Below are 18,948 nucleotides of genomic sequence, written 5' to 3'. Positions count from 1 at the left end.
CTGATTTCATGTTAACCCAATTCCCTTTAGGTAAAAATTACCTATTGTAGCCCCCATTACTGATAACTTATCGGTCAAATAAATCCTAAAGTATTGTTTCCAGGTGCAACAAAGGTCTGAGGTAGAGCAAGGTAAACAATTCTCTGATACTGTTGTGCAAAAACTGTAGGTCTCTGTATTTCAGCCTTATAGAACTAAAAGCTTACTTTTATTACAGATGTTTTTCTATGCTCATTGTAGGCCACTTCTACACTGTTGAATGAACAAGGGTTGTGGAGCAGCTCCTGGCCCCAGGAATAGGTGACATTGACTGACAGCAGTCAACAAGGCTTAGTACTAGCCCCTTTAAAGCAGATTTGTTTTGAAGAGAGCTGTTTAAAGTAGTCCAAAAATGAGCCAGATTTCAAATTCAAAAGCAGTGTGGACCATTGTGTTCAAGGTCCTCAACATACTTCCTGGTTCTCCCCCATTTAGCAATGAAGATATAAAACTGATCATTATAGGAGGCAATGAAACCAGGGGTTCCTTATTGTGCACAGGAAAGAGCAGCATACATGTATTTATCTTTCTTGAGTCAACTTCTGTTCAGTGGTTTTGGTAGTGACCCAGATAATGAAATAGTGTGCCTATTAAATTTGCAGGAGATACAAGACTGAGGGGGATTGCAAGTACACTGGAGACAAAACTAGAATTCAGAATGATCTTGATAAATGGGGAAATTGGTCTGGGAAGAAAAATAGATAAAATTTAGTGGAGGTAAAAGTGCATGAAAATGGGTGCTATAAACAACCAATTATAGAGGTAGTAGGCAGAGAGCCAGTGGCTAGATTCTTCACAGGAGGATTTTTAGGTTATTTTGTATCACAAGATGAACTTCACCTAGCATTATAATACTGTTGTGAAAAGCCAAATGCCATGCTCAGAGATTGTCAAATAGAGATTTAGAAACTGTATTTGAGAAGCCTGTGGAGCAATGGTAGATGGTACAAATGACAACAGCATATATTATTAGCAAAGATGTGATTTCTTGGAAAAGTTGAAAGCACTGGAGTTATTAAGTCATACAAAGATAAGGGTACTGATGAGGAAAGGAATGACAAATCTTCATGCAGATTAAAGACTGGTGGAAATATGAAGGTTAGAATTCTCTGTGTTCCTAGTAAACTGGAAAAATAAGATATGGGCTTAAACTGCAGCAGGAAACTCAAGGTAGACTTTAAGAAAGCTTTCTAATAATAAGATTAGTTAAGCAGTGGAATAGTTCATGCAGCTTAGGGAGTTGCAGAATCTTCACTTATTGTAAATCCTCAAAATCATGTTGGACAAATATTTTTCCGAAATTGTGCAGCTATAGTTGAATCTGGCATAGAGAAGGAGGATAGACTTGGGTGAACTCTAAAGGTCCTTCAGCCATGATTCTATAGTCATATTTTATACTTAAATTTGTAGTGAAAGCACACGTGCTACTCTATGTAGTACAAATATATATATTTAATTTTAACAATCAGGCACCCAGCATTAAGGTAAATAACTCATATGTTCTCGTACTTCACAGAACACTCTGCAAATCTGCCTTTCCTGCTTTGCACTCTTGTCATAAAAGTCTCCGTATGGCTTTCTCAGTTCACCTCCGTGTTTCCTCACAATTTGCAGAGAACAAGAACATATAGATCTTCAATGTGCCTACCTTACATCAGAAATTGTGTATATGCGGTTGTAGACAAGGTACAGACAGGCTTTGACTCATGTAATCTTCCAGTACAGAGTAAATGATACCTGTTACCTTAATTCCCTACTTGGGAAATTCCATGTTTGCTTGAGTACTGTTAAAAACGTAATTTTTGAATTCACCCTTTTGATTTTTTTTTTCCTGTTTGTGTTAGAAAATACAACAATCAACCAAACAAGCAAAAAACAGTCTAAGGGTTCTGAGTTTATGCACATCTCCTATTTATTTGCCAGGAGATGGCATACTATTTCAAAGCATACAAAGCAATGCATACCAGTTCAGCTGAAGTTGCATCAGAAGAAAACAATACTACCTGCAGTGGCTGTTCCTCAGGATCTCTTGCTGTTGCCTTGTTTGAGAAGTAGATTGACTGCATTCTTGTAAAGGGCTTTGATTTGACTTTATTATGCACAGCTCTCACTGGCTTTTTAGAGTTTTGTCCCTGTCTGTGCTCCTTAGACAGAGAGATGAAGATGGGAGAAAAATTAGCTTATCATCTATAAACTAAATTTAAAAAAATAAAAATAAGCAGTTGAAAAAAATCCATTGAGCAAGCATGTTACTGCTTTTGGGATAACATAACAGTAAATGTTTCATACTGGCACATGGAAAGACCAGTATGTGACAAGGTGACATTCCTTTAATTCTTTTTCTTATTTCAATTGTTTAATCTTCTCTTTGCTGACAAAGCTCCATTTTTTTCTTCTTGTGTAATGAAAATCTCTAGCATGTTAGTCTAATTGAAATGACAAGTAAAAGTTACAAGTAAAATTGATTCTTTGTCACTGGAGCATCCCCAAGTGTTTAACAGAGAATGTTAGCTGAGGAAACAGAAGAGATATGTTAACCAGTTAGAAACCAAAATCTTTTGCTATAACAGTTTCTTTTAAGAAAACAAGAACCACAAATTTAGTGAAGGTATATTTTCCAGAATCATTTTTAAATTAATTTAATGAATAATTGAATTTATATTTGAAAGGACTACAGTTGGATATGTATTAATAAAGCCGATCCTCTGTAGGAGGAGGAATGGAATTAAAGACAAGGCATTTAAAAAGACAATAGAGAAACTAATTCTGTGATTCTTCTGCCTTTGGAGCCCCAGGGAGAGAGAGATTCTCTACTTTGAGATTCTCTCACAGCTGACCACGCTGCAAATGGGAATTTTGGATGGTTGGTTGTTTTTCTCTTACATCAGCCCTGAGAGCAGGAGAGTTTTGTAACAGTGCTGTATCTCCAAGGCTGAGATTTTCCTTTTCTACTTAGATTCTCTCTTTGTCCCAAACATAAAATCTCTACTCCCCAAGTTGTGTTTAGCAATTTTATACAAGGTTCTTGTCTGTCTGACTATCCTAGCTTCTGCCATGGTAGAGGGGAGCTGAACAGTAACGCATTTCAAGCAGGAGATCTGCAGAATTATGGCTGCCTTTGGAAGAGTCTAGGGAAAAAAAAAAAAAAAAAAAAAAAAAAAAAAAAAAAAAAAAAAAAACAGTATACCTTTAACTGGAATGATGCTTGCTGGAATGAAATTTTAGCAATGCAGAGGTCTGTAATGGTTTACCATATTCACGTTCTGTCCACGTGTTTTAGAAGGTTTTTTTAGCTTGTGCAAGATGGCTGCATTAATGAGTGGAACCTAAATACCAGAGACAGCCTAGCCTGTTTGACTTTCAAATTAACCCTAGGAAATACTGCTTCATGAATATTAAAATTCGACTTCCTGTGCTATGATCAATACATTAATTTTTATGTATAACCTCACAAAGATCCAGCCTGTCAAGCCACAGGCATTTGTCCAATATTCTCATGTAAATGTCAAGACAGATGGCTCTCAAAACCTGTTGTAATATTTCATATAATAATAGGAGTGTCTGCCTGCACTGACCTCTTCATATCAGAAGTGGAAACCCAGGCAAATGCTTGCTAAATGGGACAAACTGACTTGGCATTTTGACAGGAGCAATGAGATTGTCTAGAAAGTATAGTGAGATTGTGAGCTGGAGCAAACCAGTCTCCCCAGAAAAGTTTATAGAGGAAACAGGTTGTGGTCTCACAGAAGCAAATAGAAGCACACATTTGTATAAAAGCCAGGGAGGTAAATACTTTAGTTAATAAGCACATTATCTTGATGGAATGTTTTCCATCTTACTCAAATTAAGATGTCTTCAGGACAACTATTATTGAGCTAGTTATGAGCTCACTCTAGAGTTGAATGTTGAGCAACACTTAGAGAGCTGATGGGGAAAAATAGGTATGTCTAAGGCATGATTCATCCCACTGCAGTGTATGTGTCCCAAATAGACCAGAAGAACCTTGCCTTAGATGTGCATGTTTCTTTGCAGTGTCTCTAACGGGAGTCAAGGTTTAGAATGGCATAGATCTATCTACATGTCTTCACTGTAGATTTCAGAAGGAGATGAGATGAATCCACCCTCCCCTAGCCACAGGATATGCCAGATCAAGAAGAGAGAAACACAGTGACACATTAAGTAGCTGAAACTGGCTGCCAGTTTACACTGAAGAGTTATTTAAAGACACCTCAGAAAAATAAAATCATTTATTTGGAATTCACTTTGAAGAGTCAACTATATATCCCAATGCTTTCAGCTCAAACTACCTTTTGAAATGCTAATCAGCTGAAATTGGCCTTTACCAGCAGCAGGTATTTGTATATCAAAGAGTTTCCTTGCACACCTTCTGTCAGTCTGAATCAAGTTTAGATTGCATTAAAAATAACATGTCAATGTAGATTCGCAGTGAAAGTTTCTTTTCTACGTCATTAATATTCTAATTATTTTTAGCCTGACATTAGTTAGCTATTGCTATGCTTAATATGGCATAGGAAAGTGAGCCTTTATTATTCCTTCTAATGGTTAGTGACCTATCTGTTTTTACATGGAAGAATTACAAAGCTCATGTCAGAAATGAAAATGGCTACACTGAATACTGTAATACTGCTGAGGCATGATGAAGTTTCCCTTCTCCTCCACGAAGGAGTAGAGCTTCTTGTGGACTATATGCCACAGTGCACAAAAATATAAATCTATATTCTCCAGACTCAACTAGCATTTCCTCCAGTGCATGTACTTCTTCACTGCTAATGCAGCTAAGTAGTGGAGATGACCTTCAGCTGGGAATCTTTGAATGAAAGTAATTTTATGATAAAACAAAACTAGACTCGTGGGAAGTTTGAATAGTCTATTACAGAACAGTTTTATTTCTTGATTCACTCCATTACTAAGGGAATAAATCACCAAACCCAGGGATAAGGTACACTAGCACAAAGGTTCTAGGTGACCTATGGAGTAGTAAACTCCAGTTTTCATAGCAGATGCAGTGCTGAATCCTCTTCTGTTTAGTCTAAACCAAAACTGGTTTGTCAGAACAATTCACGGTACAAATTTGCCAAATACTTTAACTTAAATTGCTTATCCAACCCTGTAAAAATAAACAGACACATAAAAATCCTAAGCTAAATAAATAAATAATTTGTAAACAAAATATAGGCCCAAATTCACTGAATATAAATTGATTGCAATGAGTTACTGTGTCTGCTCTGTTTATTGCCATTCACCATCTGTGTGGAGCAATTGATACTCATTCCAATTACCCTGAAGTAACAGGCTTTGTAGCACTCAGCTTAGCAGACTTTTCCAAATACCATTTATTTGAGTTTGGAAATATTTGTCTCTCCTGTCACAGGTGATCAGCGAGTTTGAAGCCTCTCCCGACTCATTTTCCTACAGAATCCCCAACCTGAGTCGGAATCGCCAGTACAGCGTCTGGGTGGTAGCAGTGACTGCTGCAGGAAGAGGCAACAGCAGCGAGATCATCACTGTAGAACCACTAGCAAAAGGTATGATGACAGCACTTTTTAAGCAATTCAGAATTTTACAATGCTAATTACTGTTATAATTGGCATGTGGTTTATTTAGGTCTCATTGCTTACTAAGTATGGGATTTGTCAGTAGCAACTTCAGTTCTCTCCAAAAGTTAGGTGACAACTCTCAGCTAATTACCCAAGCTTTTGCAGTAGTCAGCAGAGAGAGAAAGAATGATGTGCTCCTCTAGGGGGTAATTCATCCCACCTACCACAGAAGGAAATAAATAGTTTTTTTGAGCATTTTTTATCTTCTTTTGTTGGGTACAGAGAGTTTTCAGATGATCTCCCTCCCTTTCTGAATGTGCTTCCTTTTTTTTTTTTTTTGGTCACACAAGATAACTTCTTTATAATTCCTCTCTTTACTAATATCTCTTGTGTACTCCACAGGTACTTTGCTACCTTCTGTGCTAAGCAGTCTGATTAGTATATCTAAACTCTGAACAATAGTTCTCAACTTGCATTTTTATTTTTTTTTTTATATTAAGTTTGCTGCTTCTATTTCAAATCTGAATATGATGTGCCTCAAATCTTCCATATTTTCTTCCAGCTGTATTTGTTGTTCTAAAAAACATATATTACTTGCGCCCATGTATTCTTAATTACCTGTTCTGTGAGACATGATGCTCACAACACTATTGGTCCTTAGTTTGGAAATAGAAACCTAACATTTTATATAAGAAGGTGAGAAGAATTCAGTCAGACCCACTCTTTAAACGGGGTATTCGGCCTGATTTTCTATCTTTTCCATTCAAATTGGTAATATGAGATCATTTGACAATATGAACCATGTAGTGCACAGGTCCCTAAAGTTGCAAAAGTAGATATATTTGATTGACTTTAGAGTTTTAAAAGCCTGCTATGCTTCAGTCATATTGCTAATGACGTAATAATGTAAAGTGTCTAGTGCTTTACAAAGACAGATACTTCTTTAAAAAGCATTACAGAACTTCAGCAAAATGCCACCAACATGAAAGCATTTTCTGCATGGAAGAGCATATGCTGTCACCATAGGGAGGCTTTCTGTTCCTACCTACTCAGATGGTAGCTAACCAATTTGATGACGGAAAATTAACTATCAGAGCTATTGTCATGAATACCAGCGATGGTGTTTGGAGGGTACTATTTTAACACAAAAAAAAGTAGTTACCAATACATAGAAGTTGAAAACAGAGCTCCTCCGGCTTCTGATGGGAACTCACATGTCTTCTTTGCCACTTTTTTTAGGCCAAAGTTTTTACCATATGAGATGGATATTTTTCAACATGACTGTAAGAAAGTTGTATGAACTACTGTGCTTTCCTACTGTAGAACACCATGGCAGATTTATTGGTGGTAATGTTGGCAGGGTCTAGCAAGGTAAAATGGCATAATTTGGAAGAAACAGGCAAATGCTTGCTCCCTATTACAGGTTGGTTTTGCCACCTGGCAAGTCACTTTTACCTTCAGCTTCTTTTGATATCAGGCAGTTTCTGTACATTCTTTCAGAAAATCTTTTCTCTTATTAGCTATACAGTGTTAACCTGAAAGGTTATGAAAAGTCTAAAGGATCTGAAAAGTCTGAAGCTTTTCCATTGTTGAATTCCTTGTAGGACGATTGCATACAACATTTTGAACATTGGTGACACCAAAGCTGAGATCTTAAAAGGTGGATGAGGAACATTGGAAAAACACCTCAAGGAAGCAGGGCTAAGGTTTCGATGTGTGCTTGTATGAGAAGACAAGGGTACTTTAAGGAAAAGCAATTATTTACTTCAATATAGGCAAGTCAGTATGGAACGGATGTTATTTTGAAGGACAATAGAATGCATCCAGTCAAGGTTAGAACTAATAGTTATACTCTGATATAAAATTTTAATTAGATGATGCTAGAGGAAAAACCTCTCTTACAAATACACGCTTTGGACTGAAAAAAAAAGTGATGAATAATTTGTATGAAATTTAACAAGGCCAAGTGCTGGGTCCTGAACTTGGGACACAACAACCCCAAGCAGTGCTACAGACTGGGAAATGAGTGGTTGGAAAGCTGCCTGGCGGAGAAGGACCTGGGAGTATTGGTTGATAGTTGGCTGAATATGAGGCAGCAGTGTGCTCAGGTGGCCAAAAAGGCCAACGGCATCCTGGCTTGTATAAGAAGTAGTGTGGCCAGCAGGGCTAGGGAAGTGATTGTTCCCCTGTACTCAGCTCTGGTGAGGCCGCACCTTGAGTACTGTGTTCAGTTTTGGGCCCCTCGCTACAAGAAGGACATCGAGTTGCTCAAGAGAGTCCAGAGAAGGGCGACGAAGCTGGTGAGGGGTCTGGAGAACAAGTCCTATGAGGAGCGGCTGAGGGAGCTGGGCTTGTTCAGCCTGGAGAAGAGGAGGCTCAGGGGAGACCTTATCGCTCTCCACAGGTACATTAAAGGAGGCTGTAGCGAGGTGGGGGTTGGTCTGTTCTCCCACACGCCTGGTGACAGGACGAGGGGGAATGGGCTAAAGTTGCACCAGGGGAGTTTTAGGTTGGATGTTAGGAAGAACTTCTTTACTGAAAGGGTTGTTAGGCATTGGAACAGGCTGCCCATGGTAGTGGTTGAGCACCATCCCTGGAGGTCTTTAAAAGCCGTTTAGATGTAGAGCTTAGGGATATGGTTTAGTGGAGGACTTCTTAGTGTTAGGTCAGAGGTTGGACTCAATGATCTTGAGGTCTCTTCCAACCTAGAAATTCTGTGATTCTGTGATTCTTTTGAAAACTTAAGGAAAGTGGCTTTTCTTTGGTGGTTTGCGTGTTTGCTCTCCAAGAACTATTGGCCCCAAGTAGGACTTGGAAACTTCTCACTTCCACTTTCATTGGCTCTACACAGGTCAGAGTACTCAGGGAGGTAAAAGAGAAGTACAAGGTTACGGTTTCATGCAATAAATATTTAGCTCTTCTATCTGTCTATGGCACATGATATTGTTGAAGCCAGAATTATCCTCTATATGAAAATATCTTTTAGACAGACTTTAGGCATTGGAATAGGCTGCCCAGGGAAGTGGTTGAGTCCCCATCCCTGGAGGTCTTTAAAAGATGTTTAGATGTATAACTTAGTGATATGGTTTAATGGAGGACTTGTTAGTGTTAGGTCAGAGGTTGGACGAGGTGAACCTGGAGGTCTCGTCCAACCTAGGTGATTCTGTGACTGTGTTTCTGTAATGTGTTGTGGAAATTTTGATGGGCATTAGGAATACTGATACATTGTGATTTTATGAACTTTGGATATAGCCAGGTTAGAAATTATTATATCGTGTACAAGATTTCCTGTATGAATGCATCACTGGGCCTTTTAGAGAGTTGGGAGAAATGGTTATCAGTGATGAGGACAGTGGACACACACATAAAGAAGGATGGGCAGAGTTAATAGCCTTAAAGATCTTTCTCTCCCCAACACATCTGAAACAAGTAACACATCACAGTTGTAGAAGCAGTTGTAAACTAATTTTGCCAAAAGAAGTGCAAATGGGATGCAATATGGGGAGGGGAAAGTCTCCAGTTCATGAACATTTGACTGACCATTATTCTGAACTTGTTTGCTTCCTTCTTTCTCCACTTATTTCACAGTAACTGTCCAAACAATGGTAATATCATGACAGCTAATGAGAGTTAACTTGGAATTGAATTATGCCAACTTAATTATAACCTCCTTAAGAACCCCTCTGAGAACAATGAGAATGACTAGATAGGGGGTTGATGTGAAATGGCTAGTCCAATTTAAATGAAAGCTTAATTCAAGTTAACATTTCTTCCTTTAGTGTCTCAGAACAGATTGTTATTCTCTGTAATTAACTGTCAAAAATAAGCAAATACAACCCCAACAAATGAAAAGTAACTACAGAGATAAAAGTTCAGTCTCCATGTAAGCAGATTATGTCCCCCCAAATTATGCTTCATTGTTGTCTTGGAAGTTGTGTTTTTAGCCTATCAAATATATATAAAAAACAGAAAACCTTGCACGCACCTTGTTCTTCTTGTTTTCTGATCATGGTTGATTAAGAATGGCATTTCCCAGCAACATGACGATGACAGAACTAGATGTATAGTAATCTAATCCTTTTGGAAGAAATCTCTGACTTTAATGTTAAGTTTCTCCTGTTCTTGTAGACTACCTGAGCATTAATGTTTAACAGATTTGTCTCCTAGTCTATGTTGCTTTGTGTATTTAATGTTTTTAAACTGCATACAGGACTGACATGATACTATACACACCTTATCAGTCTGTTTCTTTAAGAATTCAGCGTACAGGAATACACACTATATTCTTTGAGAAAGTAAATGAAAGAGACTCCTAACCCATGGTATTAACCAATTGCTCTTTTGTTTGGATTAAGCTGCAGTGAACTGCCATGGCTCTTGTTCCCCCGTGCCTTTAAAATCTGGTTGTGTTCTCTAGAGAAAAAAAATATGTTATGGCATCTTGCAAAGAAGTTATGGACACTTCTTCCACGACAGTTAGAGTAGGTAATAGAATTCATAATTTAAACAACTAAACACACAGAAAACCTCATTATCATGAGAAAGCTCACTCTTCAGTGAAGGTACCTCTCTATCTTCAATTAATGACTGTATAATTTGAAATAAATACATGTATGTGGTGGTTTTACCGTGCTGGGCAGCTAAACCCCACAACTGCTCTCTCACTCCCCCTCTTTTAGATGAGGAGGGGGAGAAGTAAAGCAAAGAACAACTCACGGGTTGAGATAAGGATAATTTAATTAAAGGGAAATAATAATAATGATTAAATAAAGATTATTATGAACTAAACAATTTAACTAAAGGGAAATAAAAAGGGAAAGGGGAAAGGGAAAAATAAAAAGAAGGGAGGAAAACAAACAAATAAAATCAATGAAGGCTATATGGAAGTGCAGAGGAAAGAAACGACTCTCTGCTTCCCACAAATGAGCGATGATTGACCACGTCCTTGAAGCAGGGCCTCAACGCACGTAGCCGGTGTTCAAGAGGAGGACCAACGTTTTCCCAACGAGAGCCCACCCCTCCCCTCTTCTTCCTGTTTCCACCTTTTATTGCTGAGTGTGACATCACATGGTATGGAATATCCCTTTGATTGGTTTAGGTCAGCTGCCCTAGTGATGTTTCTCTCCTCACTGTTTGCCCACCCCCTAGGAGGGTTAGAGAAAGGCCCGATGCTGTGCCGCTGCTGCTCAGCAGTAGACACAACACTGGTGTGACAACACTGCTGTTCCAGCTACAAGTGCAGAGTACGGCACTGTATGGGCTGCTGCTGGGAAGGTTAACATTCCAGCCAGACCCAGTACAATGTATGAACAGACATGGTCCTAATCCAATGTCATGCCATCCAAGGTCAGGCTGGTGGGTAGGTATTTGCGTAGCTTTGATAGCAACAAGGCAAGGCCTACAGCTGAATTGCCTACATGCTACACAACGTTCTCTTGGCTCAAAAGGGAGAGTTCTATGAGACTCAAGGTATTTCAACCTTATGAATACATCTTAATATTCCAAACCTATTACTGTCAGATGAACTTCACTAGGCATTTATTTTGTTACTAGTTTTCTATTGTTTGTGTACCTGTTAGCAGTCTCAGAACATTACTAGAAGTTAAGCTATAAATAAAATTGAAGTTAAGAATTTTCATGTTGTTTTACCACCTCGTTAAAAGCACTCAGTGCATGAAAGAAATAGATAATGCATAAGAAGCTGTGGCTATTTTCACAAAAATAGTCCTCTATGCTTTGTAATGTGCGCTTCTGAGTTATGATCTGCAGTCCTACCACTGTCCTATGCTGCTGTGAAGTTTGCATTACTTCTGCACATCACAATGCAGTGAAACACACAGGATATTGAAAATCAGAACTACAACAGAAATGTGCTCTAGAGATATAGCACCAAACCTATGACTTAATGAAGTATTCACTGTTAACTACTAAAAATAAATGAATATAAAAAAAAAAAAAGTTTGGTAATAATGGTGCCAAGTCATGCTGAAGGCTTCAGCAGGATTCCTGCATTATACATGCTTTGTTCTAAAGTGGCAGCAGTTAGAAATAGCTGAATATTTTGAGAAACACTGCTGGAGAGGTGGAGAAGATAGGGAGAAAAGGATTAATATCTCATTTTAAATGAGATTTCAGACTTCATGGTGCAGAGGGAATGCCTGCATGGAACAGGAATTCGAGTTTCTGACCACCAGTGTTCAGAATGCCCTAGAGTTACTAGGAGCGGGCCAGATGCGTTTTGTAGGCAGTCATTGCTGACAGCATCTCCTGCTGCTTTTTAAGATTGCTCGAGTGCCATTAGACATCTCCTGCAACAAAAACCTAACGTCACTGAAGAAAAATGAGCCTTGTAACACTAATTTCAGTGGCATCAACATTTCATATCACATATGCAGTCTTTGGGTAGAATGAGCATTTTTCAGTTTCAGTAGCTAATTAGCCCATGGCTTGTGGTAGTATAGGCCTTTGTAAATCTTTTCTAGAAGATATATCTTTAGGAGTGCCACAGTGCAAAGCAAGTCTATTTCATTATACTTAATGACCATTCATTGTCTTAGCATTATTCAGGTGTATCACCTCCTTGAGGTAGCACAAGCAGAAACACCCTTCTCTGAGGCTAACCATCAGAGCAGCCAGGAGGGAGCCAGGTCTGTCTGTTCAGCTCCTGTAATGCCAGGAGTGGACATACCAGTATTTGGCAGCTTGGAAAGTAGCATTGTGGCAACACCTAACCTGGACTTTTTCTGTTACACTAAATCTTTAAAAAGCTATTATGTTTTCAGTTAAAATTGTGACCAAAGAAATATCTCTTGGGAAACTTAATCTTCCACAAGGCTTGAAGAGAACATAGGCTATACTGTCCAAACTGGTCGTATAATCTGTGAAATCATTTCTTTTTACAAATATCTCAAATCCCACTGCAGCCCATTGAAGTAATTTCCCTTCACTCTAAAAGGTTTGCTCCATTATGCAAGATTTTTTTTTTTTTAATATTATTAGTAGAGGATAAAAACCCATTGAGATGAAAAATCACAGTTATATTTGATGCTAGCTAGCATTTTTCCAGTTGGTGCATAAAGGATTATTAAATGCAAGGTCTGATCAATGTGGATGATTAAAGTAGATCAGGATTAAAAATACAGTATTTTAAGTATCTGTATTCAGTATGTGTCTTTGAAATGTATGTTTAAAGTCCAAAAAGAATTCAGTTTCTATCAAGTGTCATTTTTGAGTAATAAATCTCACTGAAACTTAACACAACTTTAGCGTTTATGTATGTTATAGACTGAAACTACACAGGTGATACTTTGTTTATATGTTTAGCTGACCTGAAAGGTGACATGAGCAGAACTGATTTAAGTGTCTGTTCATGTTTGTGGACTTCACATATACTCTTTGAGGTGTATTAACAAGTTAACATATGAAGGTTTATTTTGCTTAATTCAGTAGCTGTTGTAACAAGCCTGTCCATCTTAAAGTTCATGGGAAAATGTCATGTTTAAAGAAAAAAAAAAAAATGTTTGAATTCTGGAGCCAATAGGGCAATTGGGAAATATATTTAAAATATAAATTCTCACTAGAACTTGGCATTAAAATAAATTGAGCTTTCTCAGTGAATAAAAAAGAAAGTAATATTTCCAGGCACTGTATTAGAATCTGTGCTTTCTCAGAAAACAGGGAAGAGAAACTTCTGTTGACGTGTCTTGAGCTCCTTTAGTCTCAAGGTCATAAGCTAAAAATATGTAATTATCTCTACATTTTTCATAGGTTCTTTCATAGAACATTTTCCAAAAAGAAGCCACTCTTATTTCCACATTTGAAGTCAGTGTTGTTGTATAGCTTAGCCTCTACAGAAATACCTGACAGATAATAATACAGAAATATTAATTTGTGGTTGTCTTTTGAGTTCTAATACAAACTTAGTAAACCCAAATTTTTGTTAGTTTGTTTGTTTATTTAAACACATAGTATGTTTGTTTATATTACTCTGAGGATATATCTACACACTTGAATGAACTTTTCTAAGGCACCTAAAAGCTTCTCTGTGTATTCAATCCAGTATTTCGGAGCTCTGTATAAGCTGTTCTAAAATCAGCCATGTTCATTTCTGGTAATTCTCAGCTGCCAGAATGGCTTCAACTTGTCATTGCAAAAAGTGCTGAATACTCCTTTCTGGCTCCACTCCCTGACCAAAGCGGTGGCAATAAGCCATCTTGCCTTTAACTGACCTGGAAAAAAACTACCAACCCAGTTTGAATTTCTTCTGTGGAATCACGCTTATGCCACCCCATTAAACAGTATGATTACTGTTGGAAAAAGAAGTTATCTGTAGTTTTAGTCTCAAATGTTGACTAACACCACCCTGTTGCTAGGGATAAAAAATATACTGGACTACATAATTGCATAAATCATCTCATCCATGGTGAAAAATCTATTTTTCAAGAATAAAGACCAGTTTGGACAGCAGACAGCAAAGTATATTTCTGAAGAGCTTGATATGGTCCATTTCTACAAAGAGTTGAGAGAAGTATGTTTATTGTAGGTAACCAGAATCACCAGTTTAAAAACAAAAAAAAAAAAAGAAAAGAAAAAGAGAGAGAGAGAGAGTTAACAAGAAAAATTATGATCACAGAATTATAACTGAGACATGGAAAGAGCTTTTCAGAAATTACCTCTTTCATAGGAGAGGCAAGTTAAAACAAAGATAGCTCCTGAGCCAATGAAAGCGTAGTTTAGTAATTAAGAACTAATCCCAGTAACCTAAACCTGACAGAGAAATTGAGAGTACGTACAACTTTCTCCTCAGGAGTATAAGCATTGGTTTTCTCATAGTTTAAATGAAGCCAAGACTTATTATAACAAATGTCATGGATCAGTAATTTAGCTTTGGTAAGATACCTGTCAATTGCAGACCCTTCCTGCTGGAATTTTGGAGAGAAGCAGCCATTTCACATAATTTTCATCCATAATATTTACTACAAAGCAGACAAAGATCAGCAAAGATGATCAATAACCAGTTTTACTCTTTTGTTCTACAAGCACTCTTCCAGTCTTCCTTTTCGTTTCTCTGCTAGTTATTTGTCTTCCAGATACTAAAACTGCAGCATTTGTTCTTAAGTAAGTAGCTGTTATTATGAATTAAGTGGAGTAAGTTACCTAAAAGCATGGCTTTGAAAGAGATGGGTTTGTGTTTCAAGGTTTAGTTCTTCGTGTGTGTGTTTCCCTTCAAATGACTGTATGAATGAATAAGCACCTCATTTCAGTCTTCTCACTCTCTCTTGCTCAGCTCCTGCCAGAATTTTGACGTTCAGTGGCACGGTGACAACTCCCTGGATGAAGGACATTGTCCTCCCTTGCAAAGCTGTTGGAGACCCAGCTCCAACAGTCAAATGGATGAAGGATAGGTAACCAGCAACTAAATGTATTACTCAAGTAAAGTCCATGTGCCTAAAATCCTGAAGATGTCAATGCTTCATGACAGAGAAGGATTAGAAGATAAGAAAAGGGTCATTTGTGGGGACTGCATACAGTCACAGTAGAGCAGAAGTTCAAAAATTCCTTGAACTAAAAGTGATTGGATGTGGTGATTAGAAGGTATCAAAAAGAGAAGAAAAGTTATGAAGAAGGGGCAAAAGTTAAATGAAAATGTTAAATCTAGATGACCTTTCTCTTTTAACTTTAGGGCCACAGTAGCATTTCAATCTCAGAAAAAAAATGTCTGATACATTTCAATCACACTGTGGAGTGTATAAACAGTGTATAAACATGAGCCTTGCACATTTCTTGTTTTCCCTTATTTTGTTTTGATCTGTAGTTTCACAGTTTGACAGAGTCACACATGGAAACACACATGGACAATAATTTTCATCCAAGCACTGTGTAAGCAGTGATACTGCAGTGCTCTGATGCCATCTTTTGGATTGATACACATAACCTTTTTTTTTTTTTTATATACATATATATATAATGATGTACTTTGTAGCCAGGAACAGCCTTTTATTGTTACATTTTATGAAAGAGCAGATAGAAGAAATGAGTTCTTTAAGTGAATGGCAGGTGTTTCCCAGCAGAAAGTACTCCTTTGTTATCTTTATAAAGGAGGACCTCCCACCACCCCATACCCATCCAAATTTTCTTTTCATTCTTAGTTGCTTCAAAAACATCCAATTCTGAGTAATTTTGTAACTTCTTTAATGTATGCATTTTGTTTCCTGTGAGGTAGTAACGGGACACCCAGTCTAGTGATGATTGATGGGCGAAGAAGCATCTTTAGCAATGGCAGCTTTGTCATCCGTACTGTGAAAGCAGAAGACTCTGGATACTACAGCTGTGTGGCCAGTAACAACTGGGGATCAGATGAAATAATTTTGAATTTGCAGGTACAAGGTAAGAATCTATCTTGTAATTGTTATCACAGCTATTAACTGCTATGTGATTGTAATACATAGGTATGTGTGTTAGCGGGTATACATAAAATATTAGTACTAATCTATGTTAATAAAAATTTCATTCTTCCAAATTAATGAAGAAAGTATTGTGCATGTCATTTTGACTCAGATATCAGTATTTTCTTCTATGGTAGATGTTTTGCTTTTGATGGAATGATTAACAAACTTGCAGTTAAGTCTGCATGCAAGATTTGGACGTTGGATTGACAACTGTTTGCATTCAGTTATTTTCATGTTATTTACCAAGAAGGTATGACCTTATGTCTTCTTCCAATAAAAAGTAGATGTATTTATTTAAAAATTACAAAATTCGGAAAGAGAGGAAAATCTTGTCTTTAGCTTTTAAGAAGCTGTCAACAGAAGTTTACCTCTGTACTTACACTGGGAGCAAAAACTTCATTATCCAAGAGCAGAATTTTTCTGATGGAAAATATGAGGAAACATTTAAAATGAAATTTTAAATTCCCCGTCCCAGGTCCTGCACCTGGGAATGGGAAACCCTGGCTGCATGTACAGACTGGGCAATGAGACGCTGGAGAGCAGCCTAGAAGAGAGGGATCTGGGGGTCGTGGTAGACAGCAAGTTGAATATGAGCCAGCAGTGTGCCCTGGCAGCCAGGAGGGCCAATCGTGTCCTGGGGTGCATCAAGCACGGCATCGCTAGTAGGTCAAGGGAGGTGATTGTCCCGCTCTACTCTGCGCTGGTGCGGCCTCACCTCGAGTACTGTGTGCAGTTCTGGGCACCACAGTATAAAAAGGACATGAAACTGTTGGAAAGTGTCCAGAGGAGGGCTACGAAGATGGTGAAAGACCTTGAGGGGAAGACGTACGAAGAACGGCTGAGGTCACTGGGCCTGTTCAGCCTGGAGAAGAGGAGGCTGAGGGGAGACCTCATCACAGTCTACAACTTCCTCGTAAGGGGGTGTCGAGAGACAGGAGACCTTTTCTCCATTAACACTAGTGACAGGACCCGTGGGACCGGGGTTAAGCTGAGGCAGGGGAAATTTAGTCTGGACGCCAGGAGGGGGTTCTTCACAGAGAGGGTGGTTGCACACTGGAACAGGCTCCCCAGGGAAGTGGTCACTGCACCGAGCCTGTCTGAATTTAAGAAGAGATTGGACTGTGAGCTTAGGCACATGGTCTGAACTTTTGGGTAGACCTGTGCGGTGTCAAGAGTTGGACTTGATGATCCTTAAGGGTCCCTTCCAACTCAGGATATTCTATGATTCTATGATTCTATGAAATGTCAGGATAAGGTCAACTGGTACATATTGCCAACTTCTTTTCATATCCATGTTGAAATTTATATAATGTATTTATTGGAATAGAATAGAATAGTTTGGTTGGAATAGACCTTTAAAGACCCTCTAGTCCAACTGCCTGACCATTTCAGGGCTAACCATATTAATGAGGGCATCATTATTGAGGTGCTTGAGTGGGTCCAGAGAAGGGCGACGAAGCTGGTGAGGGGCCTGGAGAACAAGTCCTACGAGGAGCGGCTGAGGGAGCTGGGCTTGTTCAGCCTGGAGAAGAGGAGGCTCAGGGGAGACCTTATTGCTCTCTACAGATACCTTAAAGGAGGCTGTAGCGAGGTGGGGGTTGGTCTGTTCTCCCACGTGCCTGGTGACAGGACGAGGGGGAATGGGCTAAAGTTGCACCAGAGGAGTTTTAGGTTGGATGTTAGGAAGAACTTCTTTACCGAAAGGGTTGTTAGGCATTGGAACAGGCTGCCCAGGGAAGTGGTGGAGTCACCATCCCTGAAGGTCTTTAAAAGCCGTTTAGATGTAGAGCTTAGGGATATTGTTTAGTGGGGACTGTTAGTGTTAGGTCAGAGGTTGGACTCAATGATCTTGAGGTCTCTTCCAACCTAGAAATTCTGTGATTCTGTGAAATTATCCAATTGCCTCTTGAACACTGGCAGACATGTGACATCAACCACTTCTCTAGGAAGCCTGTTCCAGTGTTTTACCACCATCATTGTATATATTTTTTTCCTGAAGTAAATAAATTTTTCCTAACATTGTTGATATGTGAAAAGTAATGACAATACAGGAGTACACATTAACAGTAATGTCAGAAAAGAGCATATGAATTTGCATACCAAGAATTTACTACTCAGGAGATGATCTTATTCACACTAAGGCAAAATTTGAACAAATGCTCAGATGTTATTTGTGTTTTAATTAGCTGCAAATTTTCATATCAGAAAATCAAGGGTTAAGAACTGAAAGACAAAACTGTGTAAAAAATTTAAACATAAATGAGAGCCTGTCTGCTCTTGTCTTAACCAAGGATATCAGCCAAATAGACACTTTGACAGAAATAATTTGCATTTTTTTGCAACTCAAAACAGTTATTTGATAAATGACTGTTAGGTGGGATTAAGATCACATCTAATAATTTGAATCTATTTTCTATTTTTAACTATTTCCCATCCAGTTCCACCAGACCAGCCAAGACTGACTGTGTCCAAAACTACATCTTCCTCCATCACTCTTTCCTGGATACCTGGAGACAATGGTGGCAGTTCTATCCGAGGTAATACAATTCAGGTTAATTGCAACTTCTTCATAAATTGTCATATGTTGACAGGATTAGTATATAATTATGATTGGCTCAAAAAATAAAAAAAAAATAAAGAAAAACAAAGCAATCTGTATTGCTGTCAGTTTTTAATGTGCACCATCATAGTGATAACAGCTTTCAGCAAATTGCAGTTTCTCTTGTGGTGTTTTAATCACAGATTTAATCACTTCCTTCCAGTGTATCCTCATCTGTTATGACAGTTACACTCTCTGATTTTCTAGACATGTAATCTCTAACCATTCATTTTTTGAGGGTCCAGGTTCATCATCTGGTCTTTATTGCTGATTTAAGGGTATTTAGAAATGCCTATCCCTTTCT

At 38.3% G+C, this 18,948-nt stretch overlaps 1 protein-coding gene across 2 annotated transcripts in view; it reads left to right on the top strand.

Moving 5' to 3' along the window:
- Window positions 1–18,948, top strand: part of DSCAM (DS cell adhesion molecule) — a 478,363-nt gene that overhangs the window by 409,216 nt on the left and 50,199 nt on the right. Inside the window, exons 21-24 of one of the 2 annotated variants that reach the window (XM_032188234.1) lie at window positions 5,432–5,585; window positions 14,884–15,001; window positions 15,820–15,983; window positions 18,484–18,582. In XM_032188234.1, the coding sequence (XP_032044125.1) occupies window positions 5,432–5,585; window positions 14,884–15,001; window positions 15,820–15,983; window positions 18,484–18,582 (535 nt within the window). Of the gene's footprint in view, window positions 1–5,431; window positions 5,586–14,883; window positions 15,002–15,815; window positions 15,984–18,483; window positions 18,583–18,948 lie in introns of those variants that run through there. The other variant, XM_032188242.1, reaches the window with a different exon arrangement.

This window comes from Aythya fuligula, chromosome 1, assembly GCF_009819795.1.
Source record: "Aythya fuligula isolate bAytFul2 chromosome 1, bAytFul2.pri, whole genome shotgun sequence".
NCBI classification, from domain to species: Eukaryota; Metazoa; Chordata; class Aves; order Anseriformes; family Anatidae; genus Aythya; species Aythya fuligula.
The sequence above is the reverse complement of the archived record's forward strand: the minus strand, read 5'-3'. Positions and strand labels throughout refer to the sequence as shown.